Source organism: Miscanthus floridulus, chromosome 5 (assembly GCF_019320115.1).
Source record: "Miscanthus floridulus cultivar M001 chromosome 5, ASM1932011v1, whole genome shotgun sequence".
Lineage (NCBI taxonomy): Eukaryota > Viridiplantae > Streptophyta > Magnoliopsida > Poales > Poaceae > Miscanthus > Miscanthus floridulus.
In genome coordinates, this window is record NC_089584.1 from 113,623,447 (window position 1) to 113,641,749 (window position 18,303).

General features: G+C 42.5%; 1 protein-coding gene across 1 annotated transcript; it reads right to left on the reverse strand.

Annotated features, from left to right (window-relative positions):
• Positions 1-220: 220 nt before the first annotated feature.
• Positions 221-12,396, reverse strand: LOC136455147 (uncharacterized). Its single transcript, XM_066455291.1, has 19 exons — positions 12,027-12,396; positions 11,245-11,306; positions 10,770-10,857; positions 10,620-10,681; positions 10,435-10,528; positions 9,779-10,210; positions 8,751-9,668; positions 8,535-8,666; positions 8,339-8,455; positions 7,848-7,928; positions 7,144-7,273; positions 6,996-7,035; positions 4,723-4,796; positions 3,853-4,613; positions 3,051-3,255; positions 2,537-2,642; positions 1,653-1,743; positions 1,492-1,554; positions 221-1,067 (listed from the first exon to the last, which is right to left on the reverse strand). The coding sequence occupies exons 1-19, from the start codon at positions 12,120-12,122 to the stop codon at positions 351-353; spliced, it is 4,269 nt and encodes a 1,422-aa protein (XP_066311388.1). The 5' UTR covers positions 12,123-12,396; the 3' UTR covers positions 221-350.
• Positions 12,397-18,303: the final 5,907 nt, after the last annotated feature.

Genomic DNA, 18,303 nt, shown 5'->3' on the forward strand with positions numbered 1-18,303 from the left:
TGTAGTATAAACTTCTTGTATGATTAGGCTAATTTTTAGTCAAAGATTACAAACTTTGAATTTTAAAGTTCGTACATACCTGCCTTATATGTCTTGTAGCTCCTCTTTGCGCAGAATGCTGGGAGACTGGTCCTGCGAGGAACGAGGGCAAGACCATTGCAGAGAACATGCTGCTGTGTTTTGTATACATTCGGGAAAGAACAAAGAACGCGTCCGCGCATCGACGAAATGTAATGTATATATACTCCCGGGAGACAACATAACAATTCAACTACAACAAAGTTTCTTTAAACACCAGACCTCTCCTCGAATATGCGAAGAGCTATAGAATGTGGTGTGCAAAGTAAACTTTACACAAGGAGAAAAGATTCGTCTTTAATTTGGATACCCGGTTCAGTAAAATTTTCAGACTGCGGTATCATCTTCAGGCTCATTAAACTGCTCTTCATACGCATCCTCCTCTCGGCCCCGTCCTCAATGCTGCTGTCAGCACTGACACCATCGACGTCTTCATCGTTGTGGTTGGCACTATCGGTACCTTCTTCATCAATCGAGCTCAACTCTTTCCAATCACCATTTTCGTTTACACCAAGGATGCTGTCGTTGGCCATCTCGCCATTCTCCAAGTCGTCTGTACCAATATTACTTTCTATTTCAATCTGATTCACCTTAACACTAGGAAACTGTAGAGCCTTATCAGGCCAGTCCTTAAAGAAATTGTTCAAGGTCATGAATTTGAACACGTGGAGAAGTCTATGTCTATCCCTCTTGATATCAGAGCTAAGAAGCTTCTGCAGGAGGGTTGGTTCTCTGCTCTTGGCCATTGCATCATCAGCGCGAGGAGTATGGTTCCATACCTTAGATCTTTTAGACTGCAAACCTCCACGCTCATACCTTGGTCTTTTGTTATTATTGAAACGATTTCCAAAATGAGAATCCCTGCATTGAGTTTTCCTATTATTTTTATTTTCAATGCATTGATCCCCAGTGTCTGATAGATAGCCAGGTGGTAGCTCAGGTAGGTCAAAACCCAGTTCTTGCTGCTTTGCTAGGACTTCCTTCAGTTCCTGCACCAAATAAAACAGTAGCATCTAAGAGCCAGACCAACATACATTTCCTTATTGAAATAATAGAATCATATCATCAACATTTATGTGCCCACAACTTGAATGCCGCGGACAGCACTTATACTCCCTCCAGTCACAAATAAGTAACATTTTGGACATCGACACAGTCTTCAAAACACAACTTTGACTAGTACCTTTTGCTACAAAATGTTCAACGAAACATTTCAAGACAAATCTACACATAAGAAATAGTATGCAAACAAATTTTGGAATGGTTGACTTGGAACCTCAAAACATCACTTATTTGTGACTGGAGAGGCAGTAATTAGAAATCATTTAAAGCCAAACCAATTCCATTTTCCTTAAAAAATGAGAAGGAAGGTACATCATGATCATAAATTCATAATAACAAATATAGGATAACCTGACGTCGTAGCTGGGCATCTTTGTCCTTGTTTTCATTATCTGACTTTATCTCAGACAACTTCTGCATTTTTTAGTATATAAGCAACTGGTCAGTAAATGTTCCTTTCATGCAGACATGAAGTTGGTCAGGCCTAGTAAAAGGACGGTACAAGCATGGACCTTATTTATGTTGACACTTGTAGGGTAGTTCTTCTTTCGTGCCTCTACCCATCGTTTAACTTCATTTGAGTCGTAAACTATTGGAGGGGGTCTGCAAGTACATGTTTTCCGTAAGAAATAGGAATCTGTAACTCAATGATTAATTTGTGTTTGTACAGCAATAAAGAACGGGAGGCTAGGCAGATATACTTCGAAGACACAAATAAAAATGCACCAATAGAAAGTGAATGCAGAAAAACTATGAAGTTGAGGCTCTCTTGTTCAATGTGCTGTCCTAGCATATCAAGCTGTTTCTAGACATTAATAAAGGTATTAAAAAATCACCAGAGAAGCACGTGCTTCAACTATTCTAAAAATAAAGGCATATGAAGTTCTGAGGGTTTGATGGCAACATAAGCATACTAACTGAGCTGTGGACGTTGTATCCAAGCTACCTAAGTACTACCTCCGGTCAAAACTACCTGACACATTTGACTTTGAATGGTCTTCCATGCATATCCTTGACCACTAATTTCTTCTAGAATAATATTCTTAAAATCCTCAAAATTTAAGAGGTTTTGCAAGTATTCTTAATACAAATATGCACATATAAACTACATGTGTCCAAACTAAATAATGTAATAGTTATTGATGTTTGTAGTTTTCAAGTTAGACCAAATCTTGTCCGCAACGACAAGCTTTTGAGACTGGAGGGAGTACTTAACACGAAAATGTGGTAAAAGGCGTAATAAAAAGGTCTGAAGTCATTTTAACTCCAAACAGACTAGAAGAGATGCCGACATCGCTAACACTTAATCTGGTTCTTCTCGATCAGACACATGTAGCTGGCTTCTTAGTAATAGCAATGATATTAACAGTAAAATACACTATTTGGTAAGTCATACTTTCGGCGTCCTCCAGATGCTGGAGCTGGAATATCACTGCAATGTCCTGATGCTGAACTTTTGTGCCCCATGAAGTTTGATTTTATTTCTCCCAAATTGTTGCTTCCTGATAAAGTGATGAAATAATCATGTCAGTTAGTTGGAGAGATGTTATTCAATAGGATAGATGATGAAACAACAGTGGCAGATATTGGAGGGGTACAAGTAAAATGGAGCTTAGAAAGATATTTTTTATTTTCCCACAAAAAGGTTCAAGGTTAAGTGGATGTGAACGCTAGTTTTACATATTGTTGGAAAAATAATGCATTGCAGACTTGCAATGATGAAATACGCTCCAGCTTGATGATTAACATTTAGCATAGCTTCAGTCCAAAACATACGATCCCAGCTCCTTGAATATGGAGAGAAGGTAGTCATTGTTTAATTTAGCAATCTTAGAGTGTATGAATGTTAAAAAGCAAGAGGTGAAAAGAATTAATATGTATGGTTAACAGCATGTCATAGATCACACTACCTCTTCCATGACTTTGATTAGGGTGCCTTCCTCTGCCCCTCCCTCTAAAGGCACCAAATTGCCTGCCACCTCTACCATCTCTTCCAGCGCTAAATCCTGATTTCTGATCTGTTATAAATCCTGATTTCTGATCTGTTATTTTGTTCCCATTTTCAGAGGCAAAATTAGATATGCTGCCATCTGCTTTATTCTCAAAGTGATACACCTGTTATATTCAACAAACCAGAAATTAAATGAGCCAATACCTTCTTTAATTAATGGGAAAAAAAATGTCACTGAAACGCAATAATCTAAACAGAATAGGTTACGGCTGACGATGTTAAACTTATCTACACAATTATTAACAAATGGTAATAACATAAGATGATACAATACAAACACTTAAAAGAAATAAGGAATCAATCTAAGAAAAGTTATAGAGTGTAAGAGGAATATAACTAGACCACCAAAAGGTTCAAACAACAAATGTGCAAATGAACAAAGGGCATCATGAATAGAGTTAGCCTTGCTCATATGACCATATGGTGGAAACTTCGATGGGAGATCAGGTGACTCAGCAATGTTAGGTTAAGCATTTATTGTTTGATTGCAATACAGCGTGGTTTATCTCTACTGAAAATCATGCTTGGAATCCAGCACAACGATTGGAATCTTAAGCATATGGAGTGGCCATCTTAATATCAAGTCCTACTAATATCCATGAAAAGGTCTGCACAAGAGAAAGCTATGCCAATGCAAATGCCTAGTGTTAGTTCATACCCATAGATCAATTTCAACAAATAACGGCACATGATTCAATCACCTCGCCGTTGCTACCAGCACTGCTATTCCGGTCCTTCCTCCCAACGTCGAGAATCGGCCCCGGCGTGCCACCACTGCCAGCTTTGCTGTTGTGGTCCTTCCTCCCAACGTTGAGAATCGGCCTCGAGGTTCCACCGCTTCCAGCGTTGCTGTTGTTGGAACCGTTCCCCGCAGGGCTCATCATGGGACTGGGTGGCCGCGGCCCACAAATCCCAGCACCGCCCGGCCGAAACGCCCCGCCGCCATTGAAACCGGCAGGCGGCGGGCCGCCCGCGAAGGTCGCAAACTGATTGGGGTTCGCCGGGAACCCTACGGGAAAGAACTGCGCCTGCTGCTGCTGCTGGAGCGCGGCGGCGGCGAGGAAACCGAGATTCTGGAGCCGCTGGGCCTGGCCCAGGAACTGCAGCGCCAGGAAAGGGTTGGCCGCCGCCGCTGCAGCAATGGGGTTGGCGGCGGCGGCGGCGAGGTTGGGGACAGGCGGCGGGAAGGCGGGGTGCATGGGGGTACCGGGAAGGTGAGGCGGGCCCGGGTCGCCGCCGGGCCGTGCGCGGTGGTATTGGTTGGGGTTGGGGCGGGGAGGGTGGAAGGGGCGCATGGCTGCGCCGGCGTTTTTGGTCGGCGAAGAGATGGCCGCCGCGCAGTGACGGTGGGAGAGAGATTTTGTGTAGGGTTTTAGGCCTCGGTCCTCGGGGGCCACGTTTGATAGCTTTCCTGGCTCTGCTCTTCCTTTCGCGGAAAAGAACTGCCAACACCCTGCCAAGCCTAAATGCATTTTGAAAGGCAGGTTTATTTTCACAGAAAAAATACAGAAATAAAAAAAATCTCGCATTTCAAACAGGGCAAAAAAAAAAAAATGCTCTCTCACGCTGACAAGTCCTCGCTAGGAACGCGCCCGAAAGCCGTAGTTTCTCTGCGCCTCTCTTTTTTGCTCCCAAAAGATTGAACCTAGTACATACGGTGTATTAGTCTAGAATTAAGAATTAGAATCTTTATCATCGCAAAAAAAAAAAAATTAGAATCTTTATTGATTTTTGCTGTTTAGGTGTCCACAAAATTGAGATTTAGAATTATAACCTCAATTCCTTACTATTGACCTACAACTAGAAGTAATCTCAGTTTACCGAGGACTAAGGGGTTCTCCCATTAGAATCTTTATTGATTTTTGCTGTTTAGGTGTCCACAAAATTGAGATTTAGAATTATGACCTCAATTCCTTACTATTGACCTACAACTAGAAGTAATCTCAGTTTACCGAGGACTAAGGGGTTCTCCCATTAGAATCTTTATTGATTTTTGCTGTTTAGGTGTCCACAAAATTGAGATTTAGAATTATAACCTCAATTCCTTACTATTGACCTACAACTAGAAGTAATCTCAGTTTACCGAGGACTAAGGGGTTCTCCCCTGTGCCCGCCTCCCTCGCCATGCGTGCCTCCTACCTCTGGCACCTCCCTTGGCGGTCGCCACTCCCGTAGCCATCCTCGTTGGTCGCCTCAACTGCCGATCATCGCTCCAACTCCTCCCTCTCTGTGTGCACCCGTGCTCTTGACACCTCCCTCCATATGCTTTCCCCTCGTTGGCCTCTTGATTCGCATGCCACCAACCCCTCCCCCCCCGCCTCCCAACACCTTCCTCATCGTGCACACTCCTAGCTTCCGACGTCTCCCTTGTCGATCGTCAACCCCGACCTTCTCCACGCATGTGCCCAATCACCTCCCCGCGTCCGACCCTCTCTGTGTCAAGTCTGGTAGGCTCCTCTCTTTGTTCCCCAGCTCCGGGTCATGTGGTTGCTGCCGGTGACAAGAGGACTAGGTCACAGGTGTGGAGACAAGAGAGGAGCAGAAGATGAGTCGATTCTATGTACATTCAAACAATAGAACTGGTATTGTAAGCTATTTTCAATACAAGGCTGGTTTGGTATTGATATCCAATTCAATTCTAGCAGCTTCAATATCTACATCTAAACAGAGCCAGTCAGCCGGAGAAGAGACCCAAGGTGCGGCACGGCATGCCCAAAAGATGGCATGACAAATAGTGTTTACTTTCGAATTTAAAATACTGTAAAGGCCAATTTCATTTCAAAAAACGGAATCTGGATATAACACACTAGATCGGATTTGAACCGAGAAAATACAATCCCAGGACATAATTTTTAAATGATTGATCGGTAGAGGAGTGAATTGAGCTTTGTGAAGAACTGAATATACACAACTGCTACCTGCTATTAAGCTGAGCATAAAGCAATTAGATCACTTACCAGGTGGCGTACTAGCTCTTGAAATCTCTACCGTAAAACAGGATGAAAATGCAGCGCAACTAGCTGAATCACAAACACAAGGCAACACTTGCAGCGAATTGGTTATGCAGTGAACAGGCAAACATGGCCCTTTAAAAGGAAAAAAAGAGAGCATTTTTATGAAAGAAAAAACATGGGTAAAGATATCATCGTGATCCTTTACTATGATGAGCATTAATATTGCTGGGGAGAGTCGACAGGCCCCTTTAACATACAAAGGTAACATCCATTACTGGACAACACAACATCTGACACCAATACGATCTTTTGATGAACATCTTTTTACTATATTTTTAAGGAATAAAAAAGGGTAAGGAACCAGTCGTTTGATGTAAAAATGCCACCCCTCTCATTCACAACAGGGTTTAACAAGAACATGAACACAACCCACGGGCAAATGTCGAAATGGTGAAATGAATTTTTTGATGCTTGACCCGCACTGCCTGCCAGAGATACATCAGTCCATGGGAGTATAGGACACAGCTTTTCCTTCGGGCAAAAATTCCAGCACTCCTGCCATGTAGACTTCTATGCAGTCCTTTCTGATATACAAGAGAGCACGGACAATGAAATCCAAGACACATATTTACCTCAGGGTTTCAGATTCGATGCACATTTGTTTTCAATGCATCTAGTATAGTACACCTGAATATCCATTTGAATTTCGACCAGTGCCGATTGCCTTCCTCTTCTGTCACCACTATCCAACAAAACACTCTTTACTAGCACTCACTCAAATGGATTCCTAGGTGGAAAAGCTCCTTGATGTGTTGAACTCCTGTAATAAAGTGATGATTTAGAAAGTAATGTGCATTACTAACTATATGTGCAAGTATCAAGGAGCTTACAACATGTGAGAGTCTTGTCCTGCCACATAGGCTAACCCTCCTGGACCAAAAATCAGATATGGTATTAACAGCGAGAATTTTCAGTCTTTCTGTGACTGTATATTTGTGCATCAGTGCATGAGGAGTTATATGAGCAAAGATTAAGTACCTTGAGGCCCAGAAGGAATATATGACATAGTGGAATTTTGAGAAATCCATGGCTCTGTTAAGCTTCCAGAATAATCTGTGGGAGTGTGAGGATCTGGTAATGTTTCTTGCAGTGAGGTCAAATCCATGAACTGAAAAAGGGAACCAAAAGGTGTCAGTGAATAACGAAAACCAAAAAAAAATGTATTAGACAATATGGGAACAACTGCATTCAGGTTAGCATGTCAAGAACCAAAGAATAATGTACACAGACTCTATTCCTGGGTTTGTATTCACATAATAAACGAAAAAAAAAACTAAAATCCAATGAATTGGTTTCCTTTTAGTCTGAACTTGTGTGTTATGAAGTCACAAAGATTTAAGTCTGAACACATTTCTTCCAATGGGAGCCGAAGTTGCTAAAGGGATGACATCTTAGGAGATTTTGGAGACTGAAAGTTCACAGTAAGTCTTGCTTTAGGAGGGAGCCTATGATGGTCAAGGCAATCAAGAACTCAGATTTGAATTCCTTGTACTATAGCTCTGTTTGAAGAATTGTAGGCTGACTTAGGTTAGTTGGCTCTTTCGCTTAATTTCTTTTGTATGTTCATATTCCAGCCATGAATACTGTTGTTTCAAATAAGAAGCTTACAAATAGAAGGAACAAAATTACTAGCTCGCATTATTCTTAATACTATTGTAAATCAGAAAGAAAAATAATAATACCATGTCATTGGCGTCAACATCAGATTCAAATGCCATGTCAAATGGGTTTGTTGATTTTCCAGGATGAGAGACCATGCCACCCTGAAATAAAATTCATGAAATTGTTACCACGGTAAAATAATCCTGTTTTGACACTTGGGTAAACTGGTTCCAGTTATGCACCAGCACTATGGCAGGCAGATTACGTGAAATAAAGGGCATGCAAAGAAGCTAAATGACATTCGCAGGTGCCCATTAGGGTGATGTATGCATTGTGGGAGCCTCAGAATTCATAGTCCAAATTGTCTTGGTAAAATGTTCCCTCAATGTTTATCATAAGCTAGATAATGCCATGTCAAGTAGACCCCACAAACAAATATACATTATATGTCAAAGGGCACAATTTTAATATGTCAGTTCGTGTTTGCTCTTAGTAAAAATGGAACTGTTGCCAAACAAGAAAGCTAACTGGCTATCATAGGAAAGAACCTTAAATCATGGATAAAACATACCAAATGGGGCTGGAGTGATGAAGGAAACGATGGTCCAACCACCTCAACATGTGAAACATTGAAGCCAGAAAACATATCCCCAGGAGTTGGCCTTTCAGGCTCACCCCTAGCTAAATCCTAAAGAATGATTCAGAATATTGAGTCCAGTCTTCATTGAGAAATATACTTTTTGAGTCGTTAACTGAAACTTATGTACCTGTGGAGTTCTGGCTTCAACATATGGACCACTTGGCATAGAGAATTGATGAGCTTCTACTTGAGGCATAGTATTAAATGTGAACAGATTATCTGATGTGCTCTGAGTAGATTCACCAAAGGCATTCCAAGACTATAAACAAGCAGGAGAAAGTTACTAAACATGTGAAGCTATAATAATCCATTAACAGCCTCATATGTCAAATGACAAAATTACCTGAGAATTTTCTTTGGGGACAGGGATCTTCACTTCCTCAGCATTTAAACTCCAGTTATCCATCATAGCCGGAGAACTTTGTGACCCAATCGCATTTGGTGGCGAAGTTGGTAATGTTGATTGATCAATTCCTTTAGCAATACCATCAGATGGAGGGAATGCAGCAGGCACCTGACCTTGAACATTTGAAACAGATGTCAACGATCCATGTTGCATGTCAAAGAAAGCCCATCCATCATTAGCAGGCAATGGAGCTGCTGATGGAATTTTCTGAACAGTAGACAAATGTGGCAAATGTTGGTCAAAGCCAGCAAATAGATCTATTGGCTGAGAGGGTGAGGATGTTGCTGGTTCCTGCAAAATTGACAGACTGAATAAATCTTGGTGCACAGCATGAGATGTGGCGACTGCTTCAGCTGATGGTACAATGCCCTTCTGAACAACACTATGGGCAGGTTCTTTAGCAACATCAGAATGACTGGATACATTATCTGTATTATGAGAAGCTGGTAACTGTTCATTAAAGCCAGCAAACAGATCTATCGGCGCAGCAGATGTGACAGGCTGTTGCACAGTTGATTGATCAAAGAGGTCAAGAGGTGTGGAAGTCATTGGTTGTACTGGAGCACGCGTCGACACCACAGCTTCAATCTGAGCGCCACTATGTTGCACTGGTTTCCTGGTGGCAGCAGTTTGGCTACCTAAATCAGCAGGTTTCTGAGGTACCAAGTTGTAATTGTTGGGTGGCGAGGCATATTGTTGTGTCGAACAAGCCTCGGGAGAAGCCACAGTCTGATGGTTTACAGCACAATGGGCTGACTTTTCTGTTGGTGCATCAGGCGGGTTACCTGATTCAAATGATTTGTTAGAAACTGAGCTACCATCAAATGATCCAAAACTTCCAGAAGAAGCTGTTCGCTGCACATGGAAAGATGGAACGATTTATATAATATCCACTATACTTGGAAGAGTTTTCTAAGCCCAAGAGGCATTTACTGGAAAGGGAAGAGAACAGAAGAATCAAAAACCTGTGAACGTCGAACTCCATTGAAGTCTGTTTGCGAAGCTGCATTAGGGTATTTCTGGGATTGAGGATTATCAGCAGAGACATTTCTTGAATGGTGGACTGAGGGACTGCTGTAGCCTGTCTCCTGAGAGCTAGGAGAAAGCACATCATTTCTAAAGTCACCAATGCTTGAAGCTGAGAAGTCAGAAAACCTTGATCCTGAACTTTCATTAGCAAAACGGTCTTCATTCATCTTCTCTCGCAAATGACCTGGACTGAATAGTAAGTTGCCAAGTTTCCCATCGAAGAGCGCCCTATCTGAAGGCCTTCTAGCAAGCGTGTCGACTTGCTTACCATATCGTCTATCTTCATACTGAAAATCATAGGGTGGACTCTGGGAATACGAATGATAAGAGCTAGGTCTTCTCATGTCATTGTCATTGTCCTTCATACTCTGCCAGAAAAAATGGAAACTATAATTAAAGCATATTCGTGGACTATGGTAGTTTCAGCAGGAATATGTGGACAACTATGGGAATTAGTTGGAATGGCAATATGGGCTATGGTAGTTCAAAGGTTACATAAATACAGCGCAGTTACTTATACCTCCGTATCTCTGTTCACTAGACTTATACAAAGGATAATACAATGTACTCGCAAGGCAAATCAGCTCATTACCTCACTATCTGTGGCTGGTTTGTTAGAGGATCCACCAGCATACTTCTTATCCACATAAACAGCCCTGATAAATTCCCTTATCCTATCCGGATTGCTGAAGCAAAACATAGATGAGAAACATAACATTCTTCGGATAGAATAAAACATAAGTACTCATAAAAACTCAAGAATGAAATGAAACTCACGTATTGACAGGCAACCTCATTCGTTGCCAATCCCAATCCTTTAGGTAGATGTCACGTGCTCGCTGCAGTCATGACCTCAACTTTAAGTCATAAAAGATGAATGGGGGGCTCTAGAGATACAAGATAAAATAGCTATGGGTTTTGTTTTACCTGGTTACCTCCCTGTTCGAGGGCCTGCACTTCTTGTGTAGTAAATTTGGACATTGACACCGACTTAACACGGTGAGTGAATTCACGGCTGTATATCACACCACAAGACATCAAGAAGGTAACAACATCAAGAAGATACATCAGAACTAAAAGCAGACTAAACAAACAAAGGTTAACAATGTCCAACAGGACTTGATTATCTGCTTCTCCAGTTGAAAACTGATTGCATGTACAAGTAAAATGTCCAGAGACTAGAGTTGTAAAATGGCATGATGGAAATTTCCATTAGGGAACTAACCGGAAAATAATGTGATAGCCCTTAAATGTAGATTTTCAGCCATGTCTGGGCAGCAGACAATACCATTTTGTTTTTCATCTAAAGCACATTCTTATTATTTGCCTTGTTAGAAGCATCACATACCAAAACCATACATTTCCTAGCAAAATTCAATAAGGTGGGGAAAAAGATACTCACTGAATTCCACTACATGACAGGCAAATGAAGGTCCAGAAATTGGTACACACATATTGTGGCCCCTATATAACAAAAACAAAAGTGGTTCAGGTGAAATCAAGTGAACAGTATATAAAAAACACTTGGGCAAGAAACTGAGACAAAATGCATCACTGGATAAAGTTTTGTGCTGAACATCAAAGGTAGATTCAATAACAGTTAACCAAATGGGAAAATCAACTCTACTGCCACACTATATTACATAAACTGGTAAACACAACACAAATAGTACTTACTGACAATTATATTATAAAATACTAAAAAGCACAGCAATTCAGTCAACTAAGCAACTTAATTGTCAAACACAAACAGAAGGTGCAGACAAAAGCAACGAAACCAGTAAGTAGCTCAAATAAATCAAAGAACTACCTATCAACATACGAATCAAGCAATTGTGTATTAGGAAACAATAGCAACATTTAGAGTTTCACAATCCAGAGTAAACCAGGGACGAAACAGAAGTACCACAAGTGATCGAAGTAAAATAGCAACGAATATGTCATGTTCTGATGCCGGAAACAACATATAGAAATAATAATAATCTTCCAGCCAACAGGAATATAAACCAACGAGCCAAAGTTCACAAGGAACTCGATATTTTTTTCGCAAATCTGAGCTAACTGCGTAACATTCCAAACGACAGACAGATTCCACTGCCTCCCATGTAATGATCCGCGAAGTGGAACAGCAGACGCCTCCCAATCAGCTTAGTAATTAGTGAACCAAAAATGCGAGAGGGTTACCACACTGTTGCAATTGATGCACTTGCGGTTGGGCGGCAGCTTCATGAGGCCGCGGATGATCTTCTCGTTCCTCTCCTCCTCCCTTCTGCTCCCCATCGTGCGCCGCAGAAATAAAAAAATCCCCTCAGAGTAAACCGAAGGATTCACCCGAAAAGACCGGCCGAAATTTCAACGGGCCCGGCCAGAAATTGGCGAGCCCTAGCTCGATTGGGGCCGGAGGATTCGGGCGCTGGTAGGGAATTCGAGGGGTCGGCGGCTAGGGTTTTGCGGAGGTGGAGAAGAGGAGGCGGCGAATGGGAATGGCGGCGATGGCGAGCCTCGTCGAAAGAGATGGGAGAAGGAAAGGCGAAGCGAGAAAATTGGCTTTGGAAATTAGTGGCTGAACCGACGGGTCCGGGATTTTTTTTTTAATAATAATACAGCATGGAAAAAGGTTTTAACGGCGTCATGGCGTCAAATTGAATTCCTACGACAAACGACCGCAACGTCGACAAGCAAAGTACGCTCCGTGCGATTCCGTAAGCATAACGCTCTGTAGCAGCATGTGCGGTTGCTCGATCATAAATTTTCAGCTGGGAACCGTGTTTTTCTCTCACACAAAACCAGCCAACAGTAAATAATCCACGATACGATACGGCCTCCCGAACATACTGCTAATGCGACCATTTGTCCGTTTCGTCTGGGGCCATGATAAGCAAGCTGTACATGTCGGCTGTTTGTTTTGCACATGAGTATCTTCACCACCAGATTAAGGAAACAATTCCTTATATATATGCAGCTAAAGATGATTGACAAAACAGACTTTTAGAGTGTAAGGTAAGTAGGTAACTATGCTCCAGTAAATTGAGAAAGGAAAGGAGATTGGAGAAAAGGTTGCTTGTTTCTCTCTATTTAAGGGATTAAGAAAAGGTTCGGAGCAATTGAGAAAAAATATATAAAAAAGGATTGAGAGATGAGATCAGCTGGAATAGATTTTTCTCACCTCATTTCTCTGTATGATATTTTTTAGAGAAAGATAATTGTTTTTCTCGATCTGAAGTGCTCCCTTACATCTTGAAATATCACGGTTTTCAATTGTTCTAAATTCTACCATTTTAAGTTTAATCATTTTATTGAAAAAGATTATTAACATCTTATATATTAAGGAGATAAACTATAAAAACATAGGACTATTTTATAATGTATCTTTTTTGTGAAAGTATTTTATAATGTGTCTAATGATGAAGCTCATTTAGCAAATACTTACTCGTTTCAAATTATAAGCCGTGCTAACTTTTCTAAATAACATCATCTATCTCAAATTATAGGTCGTTTTGGTTTTTTTAGGTATATAGTTTTTGCTATACAGCTAAATATACAATACGTTTAGATAAATAATAATAAAACTATGTATCTAGAAAAGCCAAAACAACATATAAATATACTGACAACGTTGCTTGCGACTAATCTAATATCGACAAAAGATGCTCGACAGTCCACCGAGGGGTATCCCGCGATGGTAGATTTGTCGTAGAGGTGAGTGAGATCAGGAGCGAGATGGTTACAAGACACAAGATTTAGACAGGTTCAGGCTGTCTGATCGACGTAATACCTTACGTCCTATGTCTTTGGTTGATTGTATTGAATATGAGATGATTTCGAGGGGGTCTCTGTCCGCCTTATATAGTCTAGGGACAGGATTACAAGTCGGTTAGATCTAGATCTATTCGGCTATATGATAAGTATTTATAAGGAATACGATATCTATCGTATCCGAACAGATCATTTTCTATTTTCAAGATTGTTCTGATTGCCTTACGGTGCACGCCGACCAGAGCTGAGCACCGTAGGCCATGATCTTATGGGCTGGACCTCCCCTGGTGGTGTGGCCCATGTCCATTGCCGTGGGTACCTAGGATTATACTCCCATAGATAGTCTCTGAACGCCTTGTATCTTTTAAGCAGCGTCGTCTTGAACAAGTTCGACCAATTTGACGTGAAGCCGACCAGTTTAACTGGTGATCCGAGCAGTGGAAGTCGAAGCCGACCAGTTTAACTGGTGATCTGGGTGGTGAAAGTCAATGCCGACCAGTTTAACTGGCGACCTGGGCGGTGAAAGTCAATGCCAACCAGCTTAACTGGTTAGGAGACCTCAGACTTAGCCAAGTAAGGCTTGCCAAAAGAATGTAAGGGGCTCAAGATAAAATTTGAAAAATTCTTCCCCTTAGAAGTGTAGCCACTTAGACTCCGTCAATAAGGAGGGTAAATCAAGAAATAAGCACTACATTCACCGCCAGGTGAAGTATAGCCACTTAGTCCCCGAGCCTGGCAGTAGGTGACATAGTTACGTGGTGCCAGAATCCAAAGTAGTAGTCTTCAGGTGTTGGCCCAGTCCCTAAAGTCGCTGAAAACCAGTGTAGAAATAAATACAGTCATCGCGAGATGATGCGTACACACGTAGTCCCTGAGCCTACTGGAAGATTTTGAAGATATTTTGTAGTAGGGTCAAAGAATTTTTGATGAAAGCTTACCGACGTCATCTGACATACGCGTATCAAGATCCCAGACGTGTTGTCCAAGATCAACACCCTGATTCGAACAACATGGAGCAGCTTGATAGCACACCGATGAGACGTAGCAAGATCCGACCACCAAGAAAGTCCCCGGCTTAGCTGGTAAGCCCTCAGCGTAGCTGATGATGAAGCGACGAACAATCCGACCAGTTGGTTGGTGAACAGACGAGCACCGAGCAGCCTAACCAACTGGTCGGCGGTGAAGTGATCGTTGAGTAGAAGAAACTGAACACCGAGGAGTCCCCAGCGTAGCTAGCGAGCCCCTATCGTAGCTGACGATGAAGCCCATGCGATGAGTAGTCTAACCAACTAGTCAGCAGCGAAGTGAACGCCGAGCAGGAGTGAGTGCCGAGCAGTTCGACCAATTGGTTGGCGGTGAAGTCTGTCTGATAGGTGGTCCGACCACCTAGATGATGATCATCTTATCCAATCCCTGAGCGTAAGCTCATTGACCGAACCGTGCCCCTACAAAATAAATGTGTAGAATGGGTAGTACATGATGTAAAAATAAAATATATGAACTCCCGAGAAGAAACAGCAACGGTGATGAAATAGCGTATGCAACTCGGCGATCAGTTGATGTGAACACTTAGTGTTATTCTAAAGATGTATTTATATTTAGTATAAACTGTCCGACCAGTTAGTGTGTAGCTGAGTCTCCTGCCCTAGCTAGCCTGTTAACCATAACGCGGAGCGCGGTGTAACGTCCCGCCTCTCCGAGGCCGGGCCCGCTTACATTTGGCAGCTACTCTAGGATATAGACTGCCCTCACAGACCAACATAGGTCTTTTCTGCGCACTTTGTCCTCACTCGTGCGCACCCGGGAAGAACTTCCCGGTCGGTCACCCATCGCTTCAGGCCAAGCACGCTTAACCTCGAAGTTATTTGCAGATGGGCTTCCGGAAAAGAAGTTACAACTTATTGATATGAGTATCCTATTAACCCTATTAAGCCCTGGACCGGGATGTTACATCCTCACCCCCTTAAGAGATCGACGTCCTCGTCGATCAATCCCAAGCCAGGAGCGTCCTCTCTTGGCCACGTCCGTGTGTCCAAAGCCAGCGCATGTGACATGCTGTGTGACCACGCCGAATCCACACCAGCCATGCGCACCATGACTGCGCAACTGCGACACACACGCCCGTGAAACCACGAGAGTCGGCTCTGATACCATTCTGTAACGTCCCGCCTCTCCGAGGCCGGGCCCGCTTACATTTGGCAGCTACTCTAGGATATAGACTGCCCTCACAGACCAACACAGGTCTTTTCTGCGCACTTTGTCCTCACTCGTGCGCACCCGGGAAGAACTTCCCGGTCGGTCACCCATCGCTCTAGGCCAAGCACGCTTAACCTCGAAGTTATTTGCAGATGGGCTTACGAAAAAGAAGTTACAACTTATTGGTATGAGTATCCTATTAATCCTGTTAAGCCCTAGGCCGGGATGTTACACGCGGGGCCCATGTGCATGTAGGAAGAGTAGGGCGTTGCTAAGGGGCCACTGTCGACCACCCCTAATACATAGGGCAGGCGCTCGTGCACGTTTAGGGAGAAGCCAGAGACAGAGCCGTCTTGTGGCAGAACCGTCTAATCTAATGCCTCCCAGGAGTACTTGTCTCCCATTAGACACTAAGTACTCAAGGGAGGACACTAAATTATGCAGTTTTGTTGAGCACACCCCAAGGGAGAACCTAAAAATCCACATTTTCCATTAGGATCACGAATGAGAGAATAAAACTTATATCATTCTTAACCATTTCTACATCACTTTTAATACAACATCAGAGTTATGAGCAATTTAATTTAACAACAGAATATAAACATGTGATCATAGTTATAGCGAAAATAAATATCTATTTGTGACATGATGAAGCATTGATATATATGCTATGACAACATATTATAAAGCTTCTATTTATAAAAACCTTTAGTGAGAGTTATAAATAAAAATATGATCGCAGCGTAAAGGAATCCTCTCTGAGCCCACCAGGAGGTTTCCGCACACAAGTGTCAGCTCTAGCATCCGCTTGTCATCTACAACAGGGTAGAACAAACCCTGAGTACTCAATTATACTCCGCAAGACTTACCAGTCAGGAGAAAAGAAATAACTCTAAGGATATGCAAAGCCATCTGGCTTGTGGGTTTATTGCATCTGTAAGAGCATTACTAAACATGCGTCCTTATATTCAATTTTATTAGCAGTCATCATTAGTTCATTAACTAACCATTTTATGTAAGCACACGTGCTACTTTCAAGCAGGTGGTAAGCAATCAGAATCATTTTATCATATTTCATCTTCCAGTTCTTACTACGTTGTTAGACTGTAGACAAGTCGTACTAGATCACCTAACGGTTCGTGAACCAATGTATTGTGGTAGAACTGTCCGAAATAACATGCTTACGAAGGTTCTCGTCTTCCACCAGACACTAAGCACCCTGAAAGCAAGCTACAACGGGCGGTACCCGTCGGGCACACCCTAAGGAAGAACCTGAAAAACCCACAATTTTCCCAAGATCCAACAATGAGAATGAGTTACAATACTTGTCCATTTCATACATTAGAGTTTCTTAAAAATTATATTATTACATTACCAAATGTCAGAGTGCGGAATGATAAACAACGGAATTTAAAATAAACATCTAGCGATAAGAACGACAATCCGTCTGAGCCCACCAGAAGAATCCTCCACATAAAGGTACTTCTCATGCATTACCTGCAACAGGAGTAAATAAACTATCGGGTTCATAAACCCGGGGTCCCTCGCGGACCGGCTTCCCAATAAAGGCTCGGCCCAAGCAGACAACGCGCAACTCATGGGTCAGCCCAAGTATCTGGACAAACAGGCCAGAAGGGTGATCCAATCACTGACCAGAAGGTTTGGCCAAGGAGGAGTGACGCCCGTTTTTCGACTCTGGCCCACCTCTCCGACCGGAGCGCTCACTTCGATCTCTAGTCCACCTCTGAACGACCTCTTCGACTGGAAGGACTGGCCAAAACACTACTTCTAACTCTAACCCTATATCTTTGACCGAGGTACGCCAAAACCTTGCTCACTGCTCTTCTCCGACTGGCGCAACCAGAGCTGACTGGGACCAATCGACTAGGGACGCCCGCTCAGTAAGGACCAGAAAATGGGCGGAGAAAGCAAGGTAGGGCGCACAAGTCAAACCACGATACTAGGGACCATACCCTATACACCTGCAGAAATAGTACTCTACAACCTCCCTGACACAAACAATGTTGTAGGCGCTGACATTTTCCCTACAATATTATGGGCGCCATTAACTCCCATACAGTAAGGCTCCCCCCTAAAAGCTCTAGTTTGGTTTTGGTGAATTAATGAAACCCTAAGTGCTAACCTAGTTTATCAAGTGATCATGAGATAGGTAGCACATTCCAAGTGGTGAAGCAAATGAAGATCATGACATGAAGATGGCGATGCCATGGTGATGATCAAGTGCTTGGAATTGAAAAGAAGAAAGAGAAAAACAAAAGGCTCAAGGCAAAGGTATAAAAGGTAGGAGCCATTTTGTTTTGGTGATCGAGACACTTAGTGAGTGTGATCGTATTTAGGATCGATAGTTGTACTATTAAGAGGGGTGAAACTCGTATTGAAATACGGTTGTCAAAGTGCCACTAGATGCTCTAACTCATTGCATATGCATTTAGGACCTAGTGGAGTGCTAACACCCTTGAAAATATTTGGGAAAATATGCTAACACATG